This window comes from Globicephala melas, chromosome 2, assembly GCF_963455315.2.
Source record: "Globicephala melas chromosome 2, mGloMel1.2, whole genome shotgun sequence".
Taxonomy (NCBI): domain Eukaryota; kingdom Metazoa; phylum Chordata; class Mammalia; order Artiodactyla; family Delphinidae; genus Globicephala; species Globicephala melas.
The window spans coordinates 164,694,520-164,718,040 of NC_083315.2; the positions used below are offsets into that span (position 1 = coordinate 164,694,520).

The 23,521-nt window shown below is 49.1% G+C and overlaps 1 protein-coding gene across 1 annotated transcript in view; it reads left to right on the top strand.

Moving 5' to 3' along the window:
- The first annotated feature begins 6,365 nt into the window (after positions 1 to 6,365).
- Positions 6,366 to 23,521, top strand: part of DGLUCY (D-glutamate cyclase) — a 46,425-nt gene continuing 29,269 nt past the window's right edge. Inside the window, 7 exon segments of the mRNA XM_060293493.1 lie at positions 6,366 to 6,468; positions 10,924 to 11,077; positions 13,179 to 13,377; positions 16,107 to 16,229; positions 16,232 to 16,259; positions 17,404 to 17,526; positions 19,832 to 20,035. Of these exon segments, the coding sequence (XP_060149476.1) occupies positions 6,366 to 6,468; positions 10,924 to 11,077; positions 13,179 to 13,377; positions 16,107 to 16,229; positions 16,232 to 16,259; positions 17,404 to 17,526; positions 19,832 to 20,035 (934 nt within the window).

Here is a 23,521-nt window from a genome sequence, read left to right on the forward strand (position 1 = left end):
AGTCCCTGGGGAGGTACTTTGAAACTAGGTAAATATCACATGCCTCATCAACTTTAATTATTTTTTATATCCGTATAGACTTATGGATTCCTGTATTAGTGAGTTATACTCCATTCCCATCATTATTTAAAGTGCACCTTGGCCCCAGCTTGACCAGTGAGAGCCCCTTCGATCTGTGTCCTTTCTGTATGGGCCCATCATTCTTTGAGCACATCCATGTGCTTTCTGGCATGACAAGATGTTCAAGGCTTATCTTCTGTTCTTGCCTCAGTTCTGGAAATCAGCCTCTTCTTCAAGGAGTCTTAATTCATTTTAATGGAAAATGGTATTTAGAATCCAAGATCTGGGCAGTAGATGTGCTCATTCCTATTGAGATGTTGCTGCTCCCAGGCAGGGCTAAGGAATATATGTTTCTCTGCAAACACACACATACACAGATACACTCCTTACCCTCTGATACCATTTGCCAGGCTGCCATTCCCCAGCACTCTGAAGAATCCCCCCTTACCCTGATCGGGCTGTGACACCACAGGCCAGGCCACCCTCCGTGGGGATGTCCTCCTCATTACTTGGCCCTGACCCCCACCTTGGGCCTTCATGGCTTCCTGCCCTCCATCCCCGCCATGGACTCCTACCTCTCCACTCCACCTAATGACTTTAGGACCAAATTGTTTAGGAAGAGGAAGTGGAAGGGACCACCACTGACTTTGGTTGAAAGTAATTGTATTGCTAACAATCCTTTGCATATTGGGAACACTTGTGTCTGACCTATTAAATAGACAATTCTAATCATGACTGCCAGCAGTTCTCCAATCTTTTGTCTCTGTTATTGTAATGAAAATTTTTTATGAAATATTTATACAGCCAGGATGCCGTCTTCCTTACAGCCACATCTACTTTGCAAATTCGCAGTTGTGTTTAGGCTGCCACCAGCAACCTTCTTGGCAAACATTGAGCAACTCCCACCACAAAAATTAATGAGTGAAGACAAGGTCTGTACACCTACTTAATTCCATGCTTCCGTTATCAAATTATAGGACTCTGGGGAGGTGATCCAGGTACAGCTACAGAAACCAGAAATGGAGTTTTGTAACACTGTGAACTGCCTTGTAGTGAATAATGAGATCTTCCTGGCTAGACTGTGAATATCAAGGAACTGGGCTGTGTCTTCTACTATTTTTTGTACCCCTCAAGGTCAGGTCCTAAGTATGATCTGTGTACGTACATATGTGATGCCTCCCGGGCTTGCTGGCCGACAGAGCTGTGACGGCTTCCTCATGGTAGTGAGGGAGAGAGAGCGTGAGTTACAAGATCTGACGGACGCCTGTTGGGCTTTATCCTCCTTGACCTCCGTGATCACAAATTGTTCTTTAAGACACTTGCTTCTTTGGCTGCTGAGCCACATCTCCTGCCTCCCTGGCTGCCTCGTCTTGGTTGCCTTTGTACTGATACATCCTATTTGCTCTGCCCATCCCCCGCCTCTCCGACAGAGGACACTTACTGGGTGCCTTCCATGTGCCAGGCATTGTTACAGGTGCTGGAGATACTGCAAGGAGTAAAACAGACCAAAAGGCCTGTCCTGGCAGAACTGAAGGGAAACAGAAAACCTGCTCCCTTGTGTGTGTGTGATCCCGTGGTCCCACTTCACAGGAGCAACTTCCGCTGAGCACTGGCTGGTCCAGCAGGGCACATGAAGGGTTAAGGCAGCCTCTCTCCTGCCAGGTTCTTTTTTGGGAGGGAGGCTTTCTAGGTGCTCATCTCTCTGGCCTGGCCTCCTATCTCATCTGCCAGCTTCCTGCTTTGCCTGCCCTGCAGTCCGTCTGCTACCCGTAGCCAGAGCCATCTTCATAAAGGGCGCATCTTACCAAGTCACTCTATTGCTGAAAACCTTCGTGATTTCCCATTGCTCTGGGGACAAATCCAAATTCCTTCGGGAGCTGGCCTCTGCTTACCCTCCCAGCCCCTGCTCCGTTCACCTCCTCCCGTGCAGTGTATACTCCAACGGCACCGGAAGCTGGTTCCCTGCACGTACCTCCTTGCCCTCGCTCGTGCTGTGCCCTGGCCTAGAGCACCCTCTCTCCCCACACTTCTGCTAGTCTGACCCCTACTCTTCGTTCTAGACTCAGCCCCTTTTTCTCCTCCACCTGCAGTCCATGTGGCCCAGGAGCGCTCAGCACATGCAGTTATAGTTACCTATTTATTTTTCTGTCTCTCCCTGGGAGACGACACAATGGTAATTACGTGTTTAATGTCTGTCTCTGGGGGATGGTAAACCCTCTGTGTGCGTGGGCTGTGTCTGTCTCATTCCCACTGTATCTGCAGCACGCTCAGCTGGGCAAGGAGGAATAAACATACACAGTGCTTGCACCTTGCTACCTGTGGGCCCGGCCAGGAATTGTTCTAAGAACCTCACAAGCGTCGCTAAAATCCTCACCACAACTCAATGAGGAGCAAACGGTTATTAGCCCCTGTTTACAGGTGAGAAAATAGGCACAGAGCAGTTAATGATTCCCTCTTAAGTGTAGAGGCACGCTTAGAATTCAGACAGTTTGCCCCAAAACTGTGCTCTGGACCACAGTGCCTGTTGCATGGATGGGTGGTGGATGGTGCCTGGACCCTGGGCATCGAGCAAGCACTTGGTGAATGACAGCTGTTGTTATTATCACTGTGGTGTTCACACTCCCAGGCATCCACGCCTCTCGAACGGGAATAGGATCTGTTTTACTCACCTCCGTATACTCAGCATACCCCACACGGTTGGGACTAAATAAATATTTCCTGAAAGAGTGAAAACCAAGTGACCCAGATCCTCAGAAGTATAAGGAGTAACTTATTTTATCATAATGACCTGATTCTACCTTCCTAATGTGTGTTTAAATTAAATTCCATTTTTTTATTAGGTAATACTTACATGTTGTGCTATTCAAAGTTGCAGAGAGTCCCTCTTCCACCAGGGTCACCCTGTGGCACAACTCCAGAGGGTACCATTCACATAAAATCGTGTAGCAGCCACTGCTCCTGATCAAGCCCCCATCTGCTCAGTTTCCCTCTCTACAGCCATCACTGGTGCCAAGCTCTTCTCCATCCTTCCAGAGCAGGTCTCTGTGCATTTGAACTGATCGGTTGTGTGTGTGTTATTCAATACAGAAGTCTTCACCTTGCCTTGTTCACTTTACATCTTTGGGAGTTTTTGCATTTGAGGCGTATAGAGTAGGCTTATTCTTTTAATGGTTACGTATCATCTATGTATGGTTTACATGGACGGTAGGGATGTACCATAGTTTAGCTTCTCCTCTACTTAACCAGTCCTCCATGTATTTAAGCAGCCTCTATTAGGTTGTTTCTAAATTGTTTCTATTATAAACAGTGCTGCCTCTGTGCTGGCATTATCTCATCCACTTTTGAACACATCTGGAGGTTATATTCCCAGAATTGGATTGCTTGGGTAAAGCAGAGGAATGACTTTCTAATGGTAGAATTTCAGTCATCTGTGACAGGCACAGATAAGATATGTTTACACTGAGGCTTTGGGTGTTTCAGATCCTGCTAAGGAATTGATTTGCCATGGGTCCTCCTCTCTGGCATATTCGATACTGGGGAATGATATTTGTGGGTTTGATAGTTTGTTATTCTCTAAGGAGAAAAGAGAGACCTCACAGCAGAAAGGTGGCTTCTTGGAGTCTGACCAAGTCTTACTGACTGGATCCCATCTGACCTTACTTCTAGAGTAAGACCTAGCAGGACAACGCAACACCTGGGCCACTCAGCAGTGAGTTCACGGAGGTCCTGAGAAGCCTGAGTCCAGGAATCAGTCCACAAAGAAACATGTTTGAACCCTGGCCCCAGAATCATCTTGTGGGGAAAGGGACAAGGCCTCTGATGTTCCTGAGGATGTGATTCCTATTAGCACCACAGGATAGATGATGGATGGGTGGGTGGGTGGATGTAAGGTTGGATGGATACATAGATACATAGAAAATATCCATAGATAAATAGGTATTGATCAAGCAAGCATGAACTTAGACTTGCTTTTGAATTTGGGCTCTGCTACTTCCTATTTATGGAACCTCTTTGACTCCCCTGAGCCCCAGTTTCCTTGCCTATAGTGGGAATGTCTTCTTTGTGGGGCAGTGGTGGGGAGCCAGTGGTTGTAAACCAATGAGGGTGAAGGGCCCAGCACAGTGCCTGGCCCACAGTGCTCTCCCTATCATTTATTTTATGACTGACTTGCTCTGGTTGGTTACTGAGGGCATTTCTTTGGCAGGAGCCAATGAACATGTACTTCACGCTCTGTTTGGCCCCTGCCTTCAAGGGAACGACCCTGTTGAGTGGGGGTCCTCGACCTTCTTTCCCTCCCAGCATGCACAGCCAGTGACATTAAGTGCCTGGCACGCTCCCCGCATGCATTGCACAGGGCAGGATTTCTACCTACACTCATCTATCTCCAGGCTAGGGAAGTAACATTATTATAGGAATTACCTAGATCCACTTACATTTATATTAAAACAATAAATAAAGGAAAGAAAAGGCAATTACCCTCAGATTTGGGTCTTCTGGCTACAATTTATTTGCAAAACAGCACCCAGCTTGCATCTGCTGCCTTATAGAGCAATAATGGGGAGCGAGGGCCCACAGATACCTGTGGGGTGTCGCATTTCGTCGGGTTCGGGGTAAACTCCACTCTCTCCTCCGGATGTGAAGTGAGGTCAGTTATCAGAGGGCTCTGGCCACTGACCCACATGGTTATGGAGTGGTTCTCTCTTCAAACTTTGCTGAATGCCTGGCTGAGGTGCTAAGCCCTCCACAAACCTCAAGGGAGCCACAGACATCCAGGACGTTAGCTGGTACCTTGGATGCTGGGCTAAAAGGACAGGCTTGCCAGGCCCAGCGGGGGCTTGCTCAGTCTGGCAGGCAAGCACAGGCTTGACCTGCCAAAGCAGCTGCTTTAAGCCTCAGTATCTTCAGCTGGGGTATGGAATCCAATCTCACCTGACCCTCCCGGCACCCCTACCCCAGCCCATGGGAACCGACTGTCCTCTCCTCTGTGCCTCCACGGCCCTTTGTTCCTGCAGCTATGAAAGCACCTGCAGTCAGTTTCAAATGTATCTCTACCCTTTCCAGGACAGTATCTTTATATTTTTTGTGTTAGAGATTTTATACAATCTCAAATTCTTCATGAAAATAGCCATGAGGTTTACATGATCTTCTGTCTGGGAGATGAGAGTTGAAAACACACATTGGTGATTTGGAATTCCATTGGGCTCGTCTCTGTAGATAGAAAGAACTGTGGAAAATCAGGCTTGTCCAGAACCTTCGCTATGGACACTGCCCTTGAATCCTGCTTTCAACCAGCCTGCAGTCAGTCATTCAACAGACACGTATGAACTCCCACTTTCATGTCAGGCACTATGCTAGGCACGTGGTATATTTAGATGAGGAGGACATGGGCTGTGCCTTGGAGGCCAACACAACGTGGCTATCTAGCCCTAGATTTTGCTGACATGTTGATGCCTCTCTTTCTAGAGTATAAGAAGTCAATTTATAGGATTACTTTTTGAGCATATTTTCCTAGAGCTTTGAGACTATCTCTATATTTTAAAATTTACAGTTTTTATTCATTCACCAAAAATCTGTATAAGACACTGTGCCTATAGTAGTGGTGAGAGGAGGGGATATAAAGAAGAAAACATAAAATCTCTACCTTCTAGGTCCTAAATCTAAATAACAGAAGTCATACGTAGACAGAAAATCTAGCCTATTAATTCCTTTGTGAGCTCACGTGGTATGCATTCGTTTCTTCACTTACTCGTAAGTAGGTTTGGTGTGTGCTACGTGCTTAGGCTGTGATAAGTGCTCTGGGGGCTGAGGAAGAGCCTTAAGTTATGGACTTACCCTCTAGGCACTCGGGGTCTCTCTGGGAGAGAGAAAGGGGGTTCAGGGTCAAGTAGAACATCAGGCTGACTGCAACTCCAGGCCCAAATCAGTGGCTCAAAGAATGCTTTGGGGGCAAGGCAGCTCAGCGCCAGCCAGCACGAGCCTGTTGGGTACATCTTGGAGGTAGAAGATTCTGAACCAGTTCTGAGGAATGGAAAGGCCTTCTGGGAGGGAGGCAGGGAGGACATTCCAGGCCAAAGAAAGAGCATCTTGAAGTGTCAGGAATTTCTCATTAGAAACTGAGACATGAAGGGGATGGGGCTGGGCGAGAACTTGCTCCAAATAACAACCACCCCAGGACAGGGCCAGGAGCAGCCCTGGGCAGGTCGGGAGGCAGTCCTCATGCTGCATCTGCTGCCTTCCAGGGAGCTGTGCTTTCTCATCTGTCCCTCCCTGTCCCATAACCCGGATCCTCTGTGGCCCATCCAGGGATGACCTTCCCACTCCCCCTGAAGTCCCGCCTTCCCTCTGCTGTGAGGAGTTTGATTCTACAGAAGAAACCAAACCTCAGAAACATGTCCAGCCTGGCTAGGGGTGAGTGGTGCTAAGATGTTAAAAAAATATTCCCTGGAAATACCAGCCACGTAGGGCCCAGGAACTCCTGAGACGCCTAGCTTCTGCACGGGAGACGGAAAGTCAGAGCAGAAGGAGATTCTCGCTGGTCACTAATTAACTTCCCAGAAGGAGCGGGCACCTTGGACCAGACTCAGGTGCGAAGGCTATCACCAACCAGCTCTGCTTGGTCCCCACAGCTCCATAGGCAGAACCACCAACGACCTCCGGTGATGGAAAGGTTTTCCCTTCTGGGAAAAGTGCCCCCATGTTACGCCGCATTTTAATCTGCTTTTGATTCAGACCAAGTCTCCCTCCTTGGACTGGTGGCACCCATCTCCCTACTACATCCCGGGAGTGACGCCCAAGGCTCTAAAAGGTCCTGCAAGAGAAAACAGATATCCAAATTGTCACTGACCTGGATCCCAGCAAAATTTCACAACGGGAAAGACTTTTCTGGTTCTGGTGGAGTCACCAGCAACACAGATTAAAATACTAAAGCAGGACAATTTTCCTTGTTTATGGACACGTCCGGCCTCTGTCGCTATTTGTGGGCCAACAATTATCTAGTCTTGCCTAACAAACCACCCCAAACTTAGTGGTTTAAACCATAATTCTGCCCTGAGGCTGGGCTCCACGGGTGTCCACTGGGCTAGACAACCAAGATGGCTTCTTCCTCACATGTCTGGAGTGTCCACTGGGATGGCTGGAACCACTGGGACTAGCCTCTCATTTCTCTCTCTAGGAAGCCCCTCTAGCAGTGGAAGCCAAACTTCTTTACGGAGTAGCTCAGGCCTCCGTGGGAGATATTCCAAGAGGACAAGCCCTAATGCACAAGCACATATCAAGCCTCTGCTTGCATCACACCTCCTAATGTCCCGTTAGCACAGCAAGTCATGTGGCCCAGGCCAGCGTCAAGGCGGAGGGGGCTCCTAATGATGTGAATACCTGGAAGTGTGCTTTACAGAGTCAGCAAGGAACAGTGGACCACAACCCTTTGTACACATGATGGACCAGCAAGCCCTAGCTCAACCAGGTCGACCCTGCTCACTAGAACCTTGGGGGGCCAAGGGCGCAGGTGGCTCCTTACTGGCTGTTGCCGTGGGCAGACTGTGTGACCTCTCTGAGCCTCATCTATTACTGAAAGTAACCACGGAATCTTCCCCACAGAGCTGATGTACATAAGATGCGGGACCCACGTTAGCTGCTGTCTGTCGTGGATTCTCCACAAGGAAAGCAGATCATTTTGTGGAACAGCTGGCGCTCTCCAGCTTGGGACTACGTCTTCCAGGGCTTTAGATCAGATTAGGAACATTAAAAGGCTTCTGCTGCTTCTTCTTCTTTTTTGTTTCTCTTGTTATTAAGTTTTTTTAAAAAAAATGAAAACATTGATTTTTGGGTAAAAGGACTCAGAGGACACACTTCATTTCTCGCCACAAAGAAAAAGCTGTCGTGACCTTAGATGGAGCCCGAGACAGCAGACCATAAAGTAGCCCCAGCTCGTGTGTCCACCGTCCCTCCAAAAAGGCACCACGGAGCCTTCTATTCCAGGTCCTGTTACTAATGGGGACGACGCGGGGACTATCTATGACCAGCAGTAGAGATGAGCAAAACCGAAACACAGTGCCTTCTGAAGTACATTTAATTAAAAAGGAAACAGAGAAGCTTTGTGCACGTAATACCTCGTGATTTATGGTATTAATCCAGTTTGCTCTTGAAACAGGCTTCGGAGGTAAGAAAGGTGTGGGGAGGGGATGGGCGGCCTCTAGGCTGGCTGAATTCCCTTCCCTCACTCCAGATTATTTTTGGAGCACGCTGGGCTTGCTTGAGCCGTGCAGCCAGCTTCCTTGAGCTTTCGGCAGCGGGGGGTGTTCAGTTTGACCTCCTTTGCAAAGTCTGTAGCATTGGCAGGCTCTGTAGGGTTTGAGGTAATGAGTTCCAGGCAGTTAGAGCAGGAGCCAGTCCCAGACTTTCCCTGCAGAGGGTCACATCTGCTTCACTACCCCATGCCCAAGGAGGAAGATGCTGGAGGTGATGGTGGACCCATCCCGGGGAGGCCCGTGCCCGCAGCCCAGTGGTGACCTCAGAGGGACACAGGGGTCATCTGTCTGAGGCTTGAATCCTGGCTGTGCCACATACCAGCTGTGTAACCCTGGGAAAGTCACTCTATCTCTCTGAGCCGTACTCTCCTCTTGTATAAAATACAGATGATTGATTACACATGTAAATTACTTAGCACAGAGATCCTGGTACATAATAAGCACTCAGAAAATATTAGCTGACAGATATTATTGCAGAAAAGAAATGTCCACCTGTTGATAGAGCATACCTGGCATTTAGGAGATTTGTCACCAAGGTTATTTCTCCAAAAGAATATATTTTTCTTCGGGATGATCTTTTTTTTTAAGGAAACAGTCCTTTTTTTTGAAACATAACTTTTCTTGTTTGTTTTTCCTCCAGTTACAGTTTTCCTCCAGATACCTATTTATTGCATAAATTCTAGAATATTGAGGAAAGCACAAAGGAGAACATTAAAATCACCTACCATCTTGTCAGTGGAGATAGCCGTGATTAACATGAAGATGTGTTTCCTTCTAGTTCTTTCTCTCATCTCCTTTAAAAAGGAGAATATGCTGAACATAATGTTTTGTTACCTATTAATGTTCCTTTAATGGTACATCCCAAATATCTTCTAATATCTTTAAATATTTCTTCTGTACCATAATTTTAAATGTCTATACAAGATTCACTGAATGAATGTAACTCCAACCCCTACTTCCCGAATACCGGTGTGTTAGGTAATTTACACACAGGAAAGGACTCAAGGAGTTCTCTTTGAGGTAGGTATGATTACTGCCATCTTATCCATGGGAAAACCAAGCCCAGGGTCTCAGCACTGGCCAGAGGCAGAATCAGGATTCAAACTCGGGTTTGTTTGCCTCCAAAGCCAAAGGACTTCCCATTCCAGAGGTGGGCTGGTTGCCCCCGGGGGAGACTGTGGCGTGCACGTGGGGGTCTTCCTCTAAAACTCCAGTAAGGCTATCTCTTTGGAGGAGAGTCGAGGACTCTGAGCCTGCCCAGTTAAGAACCTGCCTAGACAAAAGAAGTGAACGGTCTCTTGCCCAAAAAGGACACCCAAATGGCCAATAAAGCATACAAAAAGGCACTCATCTGCATTACTCATCAGGGGAATGCAAATCAAAACCACAGTTCGATGCCACTGGAAAGGCTGGGATGAAAAAGGCAGAGGCAACACCAAGCGTTGAAGCGGGTATGAAGCAACCAGGAACTCACGCGCCCCCTGGTGGGAGTATAAATCGGTACAACTGGGATCGGCTGGGACCTGGGACCGTTTGCTGCAGTGCTGCAACGCTTGCACCTGGACGAACGTCTCCTCGAGCTACAAAATGCGAAGACTAAAAATAACTGTGTGCATGCGCAGTTGGGGCAAATTCTGGACAAAAGATAACAAAAAGACCGAAAAACCCAACTGCCACTTCTCAAGAGCTGGGAGCAAAAACAGGAAGTCAGGAGCAAAAGCAGGGTACTGTGCATGACCCCTGCACTCAACGCCACCAAAAGGGTGGGCAAAACACCTAAGCCACAGCTCCGGCCCAGACCCTAGACACACCCCTACCCTCACCCCATGTAAGGAACCAGCTTACCCTGCGTCGGGAAGCGAGCAAGGGAACCTGTTACTTATTGTCGTTCCCTCCTGCGGCCGCAGGGGCCCCAATAAAGGGGCCAATCACCAAACCCAGAATTTCTTGATTGACCTCTTATCAATTTCTATTGATTGGGGAAGGCCAAGAGCCCTGGTCAATATCACAACCACTTTGGAACCTGCTCGGCCGCATCTACTAAAGCTGAGCAATTATATTTCCTACAACCGTAGGTATGTGCCAAACAGAACCGTGCACACGTGTGCCCAAAATGCATGTACTAAAGGGTTCACGGAGGCACCATTTGTAATAACCTGACACCGGAAGCGATTCAAATATCCATCAGCAATAGTTTTAGGTAGATGCATTGTAGTAATGAGTATACCACAGAGCAATGAGAATGAACCCACTATTGGTGAGTGAAGGAAGGTAGACTCAAAAGACACATACCGTATGATTCCGTTCTAGGAAGAACATGTACGAAGGACAGGCAAAAGGAATCTGTGGCGTTAGAAGTCAGGGCAGTGGCTATCCCTGTGGGGGACGTGTGGAGGATGATGACCAGGAGGGGCATAGGGGGTCCTGGGATGCTGGTAACACTCTGTGTCTTGACCAGGATGCCGGTTCCATGGATGCGTTCATTTTGTGAAAGTTATCAAGCTGTACACGTACGTGCATTTTTCTGTGTGTATGTTACGCTTCAACAAAAAGTTAAGTTAAAAAGCCTCTACAAGAAGGAACTGACTGCATTCTTCCCTTCTCTCACCAAACCCAGGGCTCCAGCCAGCCAGTGTGGTGGCCCTGCCCAGGTCCCTTGCTCCGGCCTTTGAAAAGTTCTGCCAAGTCAACAGTGGCCCTCTGCCGCTGCTGGGCCAAAGTGAGCCAGGCAAGTGGACGTTGCCTGCCCTGGGTGCTGTCCCAGGTACCAGGTAAAAAACCTGAGTTTTCGGGGTTAAAGCTTGGGAGTGGCCAGATGCTGCAGCCAGGTGTGTCTGTCACCAGGAACCTCTCTGTCCAGCCTGGGGGACCCCATGGTGCCTGGCATGGAGCCTCACTCATGACTGTTGCTTTGGAAGGGGCTGCCGTCTTCGCATGTCCACTCCTACCCCTGTCCCCTGCCCCTGCCTCTGCCCTGGGAAAAATCTTTGGGACTACCAAGGAAGTCCAGCCCTGGACAGGTGGCACTGCCATCCGTCCACTTCATTGCCCAAGCTAGAAACCTGACTCCACAGGATTAAGAAGGATATAAAACCACCTGCAATTAAATCCAGAGACAGACATTGTTAATACTGTCATGAATGTTCTCCCAGACTTTTTTTTTTTTTTTTTTTTTGCGGTACGCGGGCCTCTCACTGCTGTGGCCTCTCCCGTTGCGGAGCACAGGCTCCGGACGCGCAGGCTCAGCGGCCACGGCTCACAGGCCCAGCCGCTCCGCGGCATGTGGGATCCTCCCGGACCGGGTCACGAACCCGTGTCCCCTGCATCGGCAGGCAGACTCTCAACCACTGCGCCAGCAGGGAAGCCCTCCCAGACTTTTAAAATACAACATATGGAATAAATGGCCCTACTGGTTCTGCTTCCATAGTAGCACTTGGGGAGCCCACATTTCTCCTGCCCTAGCTCAGGCTCACATCTCTCTCCGAAAATCCTGTGACGTCTTAACTGTTCTCCTTGTCCCACTCTTTCCCTCTCCTATTCTCCCAACCCATCCCCATCTTCTCTCCCCCTGGAGTGACTTTTTCTACATCTGATCACGTGACTCCCTCATTTAAAGTTCTTTGGTGTAGGGACTTCACTGGTGGCGCAGTGGTTAAGATTTCGTGCACCCAATGCAGGGGGCCCGGGTTCAATCCCTCGTCAGGGAACTAGATCCCACATGCATGCTGCAACTAAGGAGCCCACATGCCACAACTAAGGAGCTCCTAAGACCCAGCACAACCAAATACATACATACGTACATAAATAAAATATATTTTTTTAAATACAGTTCTTTGGTGCCTTCCTGTGGCTTGTACCTTACTTGATATCAGGCCTGTAGTGACCAGGCCCTGGCTCAGTACCTAACCCCCTCCGACAGTCCAGTCATCCCCAACCGTCTCCTCAGAGAAAAAGTTCCCAGGAACATTCTTCTCTTATCATTTGTGGACTCCAGGGGTGGGAGGGGCCTTCAGAGCCCCACCTGGGTCCGAGGTCAGCTCCTTTGCGAGCCCCTCCCATGCTGCCCTCTCAGCGGCTCTTAAGGCCTTGATGCCTCCATGCTGTTCACATGCCGCTCCCTCTGCCTAGGATGTGCTTTCTCCCTTGTCCAGCTGGTGAACTCCTATTCAGCCTTTAGGACCCAGCTCCAGCCTCTCCCCATTTGTGGGAGAGAATGGATTTCTCCCTTCTCTGAGTCACTCCTCTATCTAGGCAGTTAGCACTCACTGCTCTGTATTGCTAGCATCTGATTTCAATGGAGCCTCGCCTGCCAGTGTGGGATTTCAAGCTTCTTAAAGGCTGGCCGTTATCCTCTCCATCACTATAGCCCATCACCTGGCCTGTGCCTGGCACGGAGGAGCGACTCAGCAAAATGGTTTTGGAGTGAATGAAGAATAGGCTTATGACTGAAGACTTTCAACCCTGTGGAGGAGTTTCTCTAAGAGAGCAGAGAAAGACCTTTCCACTGCTAGCAATGAGAGCTTCCTTGTCCCTTTGGTCTGCGGGCCTCGCCTCGATGGCAGAGAGGGCACCATTGTCCTTTTCTTGCTGGTTTGGCTGGTTTCCGGTTGAGGTTACAGGAAATATAATAGGGTAGAGGCAGGGGCTACAGTATATTCATGCTGATTTGATAGTTTCCAGTCTGGAAAGGATGAAGGATGTTGAAGGATGCCAGCAAGGCCCCCTGCCCAAAACTGTGCTCACCACCTTGGTGCTGGTGTCTGAAATTTCAGCCCCAGGTGTCCTCTTCTCCCTCCCCAGTCCTTTTTAAAAATGCATTGTCAGAGTCCATACCGAGTCTGGGGGCCTATGAGCTTTCCCTTGTGTCTCCAGGACGGGCTGTCCCCAGTTCTGGAAGTATGAGTTCGGCACCTGCACGGGCAGCCTGACCTCGCTGGAGGAGTCCTCGGGGCAGCTGAAGGACATGATGGCCTTCCTCCTGGGCAGCAGCTTCTCCCTGGAAGGGGCCTGGGAGAAGGGGGGACTCCCCAGAAGGGACTCAGCAGGCCACGGCCACATGGGTGCATACAAGGTAGGGACGCAATCCACAGGGGCAGAATGACTTGAGAACGTGGGTCATCTTGTATTTTCCTGCAGTGGGGAGAACAATGGTGCAGGAGGCAAGAGACCTAAGCTCTGGCCACTTTCTAGCTGGGCAATCCAGGACAAGCGGTTAACCTCTCTGGGCTTTTTTTCCTCATCTGGAAAATGGGACCACCAGCCTCTCCCCTGCCTACCTCTGTGAGCACCCAGCATGCCCTTGGGAGTGCGAGTGAAGCCCTTCCGGGCAGATCACTGTGCTGTGTAAACCAAACCTGTTTGGAATTTGTCTGGCTCCTTTAACTTCGGGCACCTCAGTGAGATTTTTGAAAAAGCTCCCTGGCAGAGGGGAGAGCGCGCCTGGCTGGGTAAATGCCCAGGGATTTGTGGCAGAGCCTTGGCCAGGCTGTTAGCTGCTAGGTCATGTCTCTGTCAGGAAAGCTGGGTCATGTTCTTGGCCAGAGGTGGCCGCTGGTGGCCACTAATGCAGAGGAGTGGCTGCCTCGGCCGCTGGTGGTCACTAATGCAGAGTGGCTGCCTCTCGGATGACGTGCCCGCCACGGGGCCGCCTTCTGCAGTGTTTCTGAGGTTTTATTCCAGCCACTGCTTGTCACGGGGTAGGGAGATGGGGGGAGTGGAGAACCAGATCGCTCGTTCCCCTGACCCCTTCTGGACACTTGTGTGAAGTCTGAGAACATACTCTGCTGGATGGATGGGCAGCCAGTGTCCACAGCCAGCCCCAGGTTTCTTTACAGAGGACGCAGATTGGAGATTTCATCTTGGGTCTGAGACGTTTATTAAAACTTGCCTGGTTTGGGCTCCTGCCAGAGGGGCCCAGGCTGCCTCTGATGAGAAACAAGGCTGCCCACAGCGCGTGCTGCTTTTCATGTGTGAAATGTGTGTCTGAGCGGCTTTCTTGACGGTTGGGAAGGGGGGTTGCAGAACCGCAGCTGCTGGCTGGGTCCCTGCAGGGCTGGCCCTGGAACACACCGCTGTCTGTGGCAGGTAGGAGCCGGGAGGGCCTCGCGGCTCATCCTGGCCAGCCTTTCATTTTAGATGCAGAAGCTCAGGCTCGAGAGAGAAAGGGACTTACCTAAATCCCAAAGCCAGGCTGGAACCCAGGACTCCTGGTTCCCATCTGTAAAATGCCCATAGTGGAGGTGCGCCAATTATAAGATGCTTTGCACAGAGGTGCCCATTGCTGCCCAGAGGACGTGCTCTGCAGAGCCACGGTCTAGCCACACCTCACCATCCCAGTGGATACCAGATAGCTTTCTGTTTAACATCGATGCCTCTGCCCGTTGGCTGCTGGGAGAAATGGCCAGGCTGCCATCATGGATTCGGTTGGCGGCCTTGAGGGGATGCAGGGAGTCCCCCAGAAGGAGGCTCCTTGGCCTTGAGGAGTGCTGCCGGTCTCTTGTGAGTGTCCCTGGCATGTGCTCCCTCCTGAGTGCTGTTCTGCAGACATCAACCTGGCAGGCACACCAAGGTTTCATCCTGCTACTGCCAGGGTGCTAACAGCACGTCCTTCAAGCAGCTACCAAGACTGTCCCAGTGGTGTATCCTCCTGGCCGTGGCCTGAAGCTTTCATAAGCCCCAGTACAGGGACCAGAAAACATTCGGGGGGAAAAAAACCAACATAAGCAGGGCAAGTCACACAGGTCATCCTGGGCAGCTTCCACTGAGGCAGGAGGAGTGAGCAGGGCTCAGTGGGGTCTGTGGACTCATGGGGCAGAGGAGACCCTGGGGCCTCCTTCGAGGCTCCCGCTTCCTGGGGACCCTCTGCCTCTGATTCTCCTAGAGGTCTGCATTTGTGTTCACGGGCCCCTTGAGGTCTGAGGAGAAAATTCAGAGGGTCTATGAAATTGGGTGGGAAAAAATTTGCATTTTTTTCATAGCCTCAAACTGAAATGGAGTGTTTCCTTCCGTTATGATTGTAATGAAAGAAAAAAACGACACCACGTCAGCAGCCCCTGTGATTTGGTGGCTGCCCAAAGAAGTCACAGACGTGCCCATGTCACACTACAGTCCTTCCTGACACCTCAGAAATATCCCGTATGTTGATCGCTACTTCACACTTCCAAGGGTAGGTCTCCCATCTTGTTCCTTGCTTGAGTTGCTAATGAAGAAGCAAACCTATCGCCGTATCATAGTTTTTTCATAATTTGCTAACTGCATTTGCAGCATAATGGGTTTCCTTTGTAATCCTATGCATTTCCTTTTTCACAGTTAAAAATACTACTTCGACGCAGGTCCGTAGCTGCACCAGACTTCCAAAGGGGTCCAGGGTGAGTACAAAATTAAGATTCTCTGTTTTAGACCAATAATTACCAGCAATCTTCCTCATCTCTATGTCACATAAAAGTAGAAGCTAGGGGGCTTCCCTGGTGGCGCAGTGGTTGAGAGTCCGCCTGCCGATGCAGGGGACGCGGGTTCGTGCCCCGGTCCGGGAAGATCCCACGTGCCATGGAGCGGCTGGGCCCGTGAGCCATGGCCGCTGAGCCTGCGCGTCCGGAGCCTGTGCTCTGCAACGGGAGAGGCCACAACAGTGAGAGGCCGCGTACCACAAAAAAAAAAAAAAAAAAAAAAAGTAGAAGCTATATTTTTATGATGGCTACTTGGACCTCCTCCTTCACTGAGCTGCTTTGAACTCTTGGTCCTGAGGGCTTTCATCTGTGCTGATTCTATTTTTTAACATTTTTTCACTTGATTTCTTGGCAGACAGAGGTGCCTCGTGCCACCATTGCTGGCTTTTGCTGCCCTCTGGTGGTCACAGTGAGGCCCGTTCCCAAGGACAAACTGGAACAGCTGGTGCAGGCCTGTTGCTCCGTGGGGGGTGAGCATATGGACAACCGGTTCACACTGGCGACCCAGGTCAGTGTCCACTCTCTTTCATGATTCTGACAGCTGCACGTGGACTTCTGCCTGAGAAGACGGGAACTTGCTGTGTTCCTGAGTTCCCCTGACGTGTCCTCATCTTTCCCAGCGGTCCTGGGGGTTAAGGCCCTGGACAAGACCCAGATTCCTGCAGTAGCACCAGGGCTGGGTTTGCAGGTGCCCTTCAGGTTTGAAGGTGACGCCCCTGGCAGAATAGCCAGCCTAATCCATTGGTCCCTGTGAACTTCAAGTGAACCAGGGGTTGGGGAAGCAGGTGGTGGAGGATGTCAGCAGAGCTATTTGCCTTGAAATTTGAAATCATAGTAACCGCTAATCTAGGCTATTGTTCAGTGGCATATCTGGGCAGGGGACAGCTTCCTTCCAAATGTTAACTTGAGCCGAAAGCCATTGATCCCCAGTGTATTAACTCAATCTGCTGACAAGTGAGCAGATCCAAGCGTGGAAGCTTCCCAGGCCTCTTGGAGGCTCTCAGAGGTCCTGATGAGAGCTTGGGATTGGGTCTTGGGTGAGAGTCAGAGTTCAGAGTAATTGAACTCACTCAACTGCTTAACAAACAAAATCAGACAAAGCCCGGCCTTCTGCAAAAATGCAACCAGCACCTGTCACCTCCCTCACAGAAAGATGGTCTCAGGACCACCCAAAGCAGCGTGTCGGCAGTTTTATTATTAGTGGGATGAATTGAACCCAATACATCCATCTTTGCTGTCTTCGTGAGCACTCTGATATCCGGCCAGGGGTAGGGATGCTGTTGGTCGTCAAGCAACAGAGTTTCTGTCTAGGTTATGTGACTCGGTCTGCACCAAGATAAACTCAAAATCGCAATCTGTATGATGACAGTGTTGGACTAAATGCCCCCCTAGTCTCCTCCAGCAATCACACCAAGCATTTAAGATTCCATGCTCTGAAACTATGCCCCTCAAAATGCACTAGAAGTCAGCAAGTATTCTGGGTTGGTAAAGTCCGGATTCCTGGTGTCCTCCCTGGACTTCTCCAATTTACAGTGGTTCTGTGACTAGAGTTGCTCTTGGAGAAAGAACCATAAACTACTCAACATGTTCAAATCAGATAGTACCAGCCAGTACAGGACCCAGTGGAATTCACTTTCTTCTTCCATCTGCAGAACTGTTGGGTATCAAAGATCTTTCCAAACCTGACCACGGGGAGCCTGTGGTGTGTCAGCCAAGGCACGTTCCAGTGTTCTGGCCTTCTCAGCTGACCAGTCTCGAAGCTGTCAGCGCCTGCAGTATGTCTGGGCTTAAGGGCGCTGTTACTCTGACCTAGGAGGGAATTGGGTGGGTTTCCAGTTCCTGAATGCATAGGTTTATGGTGCAATGACTTAAGGAATAAAGTCATAAAACACAGGCCTATAGCCCACAGCAAAGATCCCTCTGACTGCTTTCTTTTCATCCCAGTGCTGGGTCTCACCAGAGCAGCTTGTCTTTCAGCTCAAATACGTTTTGATTAAATATATTTCTATCAGCGGAAGGCTCACAGTCCAATCTAACAGAGGTGCCAGTTTTGCTTGATATTTTGAGACATCTTGGAGGTTAGTGGGGTTTTGAAAGCAAAGGTGAAGGCAAGCAACTCAATTAAGCAAAGCATTTCACGTGGTATTTGCTGAGTGTTTGAAAGCAATACTGTCGTTCCTTTTTTTCAAAGGCCAAGGGTGACATTACACTGAAGCGACACACGAGGGCCCCCTAACTAGCACACAGTAAGGTAAGGATGTGACAGAGACATTAAAAATAACTGTTGCAGCCCATTGTTGTAGACAGAGGAAGATTCTAGCCAGGTCAGCCCGGCTTGCACTACAAATAATAGAATTTAGTGCTACTTTCAATTTATTTTTAAAGCATTCATGGACGCTTAGCTATTAGAATGGCCTCATGATAGGGGAAGATTATCTGTAATATGGTGATAGGGGATTCTATTCGTTTATTCACACAAATGTATTGGGAGCCTACTCTGTGCCCAGATCTTAGGAATAAAATGCTGCAGGAGACAAGATACAGTTCTCAGGGAGCTTGTGGTCATTTACAAGTGTGTGTGTGCTCACGTGTGTACACACATCCACACACCCACAGTAAATATCCTCCAGCACGATGGTCTCAGCCCTCTCCTGTCCCCTGCCAGGGGGATGCCCTGCAGAAGAGCTCTCACTGCAGCTGGGATCCCAGCACACGATAGCCCTTCAGTTCTGACTTGCGATAGCATGTTTGATTGTAAATGAGAACAAATGACATCATTGGTCAGGGATCACCTTGAATCTTTCTAATTTATAAAAATCATGCTCAAACTTCAATATTTAAACTTCTGTTAGCAATAGATTAATTGCTGCACATCTCACAACAGATGGGCCAAAACCCCATGTCACACTTCGAGCTGACTGTTCTAGTGTGTGATGGCTTTAGAGTGACCGATTTTAGGTTCTGCCCCAAACACAGAATTTGCATTCATCGAAATCCTTAGTTCTTCCACTTTTTATCACAGCTGTAAGTTAAGTTAGAATGCTTGATGCATCTGTCAGTAGGTTTTCCTTCTGAAGTGTTGGCTGACTTTGGCTTTCTGTTAGATCTGAGAAATTTTATAGTTTCCTGTGAAATCCAAGACGTTGTTACTTACTCAATTCATGTCTACATTTATTGAGCACTTATTGTGTACACTTGTGAGATGGATAAGCAATGGTCCCTCGTCTTTGGGAATATACAGCTGAGTGGGGTTAAAGTACTCAAGGATCATAATGACACTGAAGAAAGCAGAAGGTCTAAATTAAGTTATAGTGAGGATTAAGCACCTAACAGGCCAGGCACAAGGACATGAGAATGGATAAGATATAGCACCTGGTTCAATAATGCAAAGCATCACCTATACCGAGGGCTTACACTGGACCAGGCACTTGGCTAAACACTTTTATGTGCATTTTCCAGTTCACTTCTGACAACAACCAGATGAGGCATTATCATTATTTTACAGTTGAAGAAACAGGTTTAGAGAGGATAAAGTCACATCTCACGCTCAAGTGTGTTCACCATGCAAAGTCATGTCTTAATAACTATGCTATAGTGCATCTGCTGCCCAGAATCTAGTGGGGGAGAACAAAATTAGCATAAACCAAAGCAAAATATAGGGGACATGAGAAAAATAGAAGCTATGTTCAGAGAGAACTATTTGTTAGCAGATCTAACAACTGCTGCAAAGTAAAGCAAGATGGCTTGATGCGTTGCAAGTGTTTAGTAAGTACTTTCTGATATCCACGGGATTGCATTGATGGAAACTCCTAGAGCCCCAACTGTAGCTGTGGGTACCTCACTTCTTTGCCCACACTCAACCCATCTTCACCTTCCTAAAAATCAGGGGCCCCCCTTAATGTGGAACTTGATTTAGTCGTAAGCCAGCTCGTCCTGGCCTGGTGCCAACAAATGGGTAAGGAGCGCCGCTGGCTGAGCCAAGGCATGGGCGCCATCTTTCCCGTTGACGGTGGGCTAGACGGGCATGGACGGGGTTTGATGAAGTGGGCTGGGCTCAGACCCTCCTGCTGTGTGCCTTAGAGATGCCACTGGCTTTCACCAGCGCACCGGCTTGCACAGTTATGACTGACCTGAAGGGTACAGCGGCTCCGGCCAGATGTCTCACCCCTGAGGGAATGCCAGAGGTCCATCACATTTCCCAGGATCCTTTGCACTGCAGCATGGCGTCAGCTTCAGTCGCTCAGAGGGTCAGAGAACTGGAGATGATAATTGCCATCGACCCCGGTAAGAAACAAGCAGTCACACCTCAAGGACCTGGAGAAGTTCATCACTGATGAATGTTCAGGGGGAAAAGCAGCATGCCAACTGTATCTACAGTATGTTTTTTTTTTTAATGCTAATACTGTGTATGAATCCGGAAAAAAGTAAATGCACCAAAATACTAACGGTGATGATCTCTGGATAGCGTGATTGTGGATGATTTTTTTTCTTCATTTTTTTCCCCAAAATTTTCAACACTAAACGTATGAGGGAGTTTGGGAGGTGGGCACGTTCCCATCCGGAACTAAATTGGGGTTGAGTAGGGAAGAAAAAGGGAGAGGAATGGTTCCTAGGTAGTCAACTGCCACCGTTTAACCAATGTCATCCGTCATTCCGTAATAATGTCCCAAATCGTCTTCTTTTGTGCCATTGCCTGGGGTTGGGCGTAGACTAGATTTTGTGCACTGGGCAGCGGAGATAGGAGGGGGTGTTGGATTGCTCCTCCTTGGCGGATCCTTGGTGGGGCAGGACCCTGCAGAGACAACCTCACAACAGTTTGCAGCCGACATGTATATTGTATTTGGCGTCTCAGAGGATAGCCCTTCTGTGGTTTGAGAGCCGCTGACTTTCTAGACATGAGACAGGGCTGCTGGGGTCCAGTAGGGGTCTGCTGGTTCCAGTTAGGAGGAGGTTTGCTGAAAGGTGCTTGTCTGTTCGTTCATTCACTCATTCATTCATTCATGCTGCAGAAAACAGTTTCCTTTTCATGCAAACACATAGTAGGTTTGGGATATCTGCTCATTACAGATGCACGTTTCAGGACACACACATACATAGAGTCGTGGCTGTGTATACACAGAGCCTCTGACATAGCTGGTCTCCGTGGTGAATATTTTTAAAAATTCTGCAATACTTTCTGTCTCACAAACATTCTTACTCAGGCTGACGGCTCTCCTGCTCAGTACAAGCGTCATGAGGGAAGATGTATTATTAGCTCTGCCATTAGCTCAGATAAAAAAGTAACTGGGAAGTAAATTTACTGCAGACACGGTGCTCCCGTTGCTTAATCAGAATGATCTGGGAGCTCGTCCACAGCAATACCCTCAGTGCTTGGGTGAACTGTGTGTCAAGGCTTGAAGCATGAGGCTCGGGGGATAGGCAGATTTATGACTGTCCAGAGGTGCCAATATTGTTTATCAAGGAACGTCTTTAACCCTCAAGAACAACAGAGGCTTCTGATTCCCACTGTATTAAATAAGCAGGTATAAGACTGATGGCCATATAGTGAACACCAGTCAGGGAGCATAATAATAGAGCCACACAGTCATTTTTGAGAGGACCTCAAATGGCTGGCGTTTGAGGTGCCTGGAGAAGATGAAGAAATGCAGGTTTATAATGGTAATGTTTGTGCTAATAATAACATCATCATCGATGGATGGACGGCTTTCAAGTTGACAAAGGTCTCTCTCCCCTCTTCTCTCTATCGGGGCTCACCACATCCTATTAAATAGGTTACATTCCAATTTTTTTCTTTTAAGATGTTGTTATTCTTCTCCCCACTTATCAACAGTAATTCATGTTTATTGTACAAACATCAGAAAACATGAAAGAGGCAATAAAAATTACCAGGATCCCATCACAATTAAACATTATTAACAGTTTTATGTTTGCCCTTAAAGTCTTTTTCTTCAGTCTTGAACCTATAAGACTGAATGTATATATATATATTGGAATCATACTGTGATACTATTTTAGGACTTGCTTCTTTCCCTTTTAAATGTATTGTGAACATCCTTCTATGTCATTAAATATCACCACAACATCCTTTATAGTGTTTGCATAGAATTCTATCTTATGAATGTTCTACCATTTTATTAATAGCCTATTATTTGACACCACAAACAATGCGGCACTGAACATCCTTATGACTACATTTGTGTACATACCCATGATCGCTTTATTAGGATAAATTCCTAGAAGTGAATTGCTGGCTCCAGTGGAGTATACAAATCTAAGGTACAAATCACCCTCCAGACAAATGTTCCCGTTTCCACTCCCACGGGCAGTACGTGAGGGGCCCTTGCCTCACAGCCTTCCTCCACCTGGACCACCCCCAGCTCCATGTAGGAAAACTGATGTTCAGAGCAATCAAGGGACAAGGCCAAGGTCACACAGCTGTGACATGCCAGTGCCTGGACTTGAATGTACGTTTCCAGATGCTGAATCTGGAGCTGTTCCTCCATAACCAGAATCCACACCCTGTGTCCCTCCACGTTGTCCAGGTACCTCGAATGCAAGTTGACGCCCCCCACATCCCTTAGGCCCTCCCTCTCATTTCAGCCGCAGCTGGGGTGGGAGTTCTAAGTCACATCCCCCCGTTCCACGGCACAGATACGCCCCGAGGTGGCCTGAGCATGGACGAAGGCACAATGGTATGTGATGGGAGTCCGGAGGCTGTGCAGCCTTCTGGGACTGGCTTGGCAGCCACGGTGGCATCTGTAAGATGCAGCTGGTGCCCAGCCCAGCCCCCCACCCCCACCCCCCACCCCCCAGGTTCACTGCAGCTGCAGTGGGCAGTTCCCAGCACATCAGCTTTCCACCTGGGCCTCGGGTCTCTCTATTTCTCCAGGAGAGCAGGTGCAGCCCAGAAGTGCCGGGGAGTCAACGCCACGACGGGCAGCCTTCACGCAGTAGGGGGCAGAGCTGGTGCTTACGGCTCAGTCTCCCTGTCCTCTGGCAGGACAGTACCCAGGGGCTGGTTTCTTAGAGGATCTCAAGCAGGATTGAGCCGCTGTTGCCTTCGGAGTTAACCTGCTCACTCACACATCCTTTCGTGGCTTGTCACCTCCTCCCTCTTCTGACCTCCTTCCTGGGCTCCCTCTCCACTGAAATACCTACCCCCAAGCCCCTGTCTTAGGGTCTGCTTTGGGGGAATCCCCAGCTAAGACAGCCCTGTTTCCCTTCCTCCTTCTGTATTCCCTGTATTGGTTAGAGCTTGCTAAACTGCTCTAACAAATGACCCCCAAGAGGCTTTGCTCAAATACATACAGCAGGAATGTGTGCCTCTCTCACACAGCAGTCCAGGGCGGGTCCTCCAGGGTGAGTGTTCTAGCTCTGCAGGAAGGGGATCTGCTCCCTCGCGGTCACTCAGGGACCCAGCAGCTCCGCATCCCATCGTAAGACCCCCAGGGGGCGCTGGCTGTCAACAGCCCAGCTCCCAGGAAGGGAAGAGCTTGGAGTAGAGCCTGGGGGTGTACGACCAGGCCAGGGGGAGGCCACATCACCACTCCCACTCTCTTTCCACTGCTCTTCGTCACATGGAGAGGACCTGGTCTCGAGGCCACACTTAACTGAAAGAGAGGCTGGTGGGCCCCTTACCCAGTGACCCTTCTCGACTGGCCCAGGAGGGGTCTGCCACACCTTCAAATCCACTTCTGAAACAAAAACAAGCAAACGAACAAAAAAACAAGCTACTGTCCCCATAAGATGCTACTTGGAACACAGTTATGT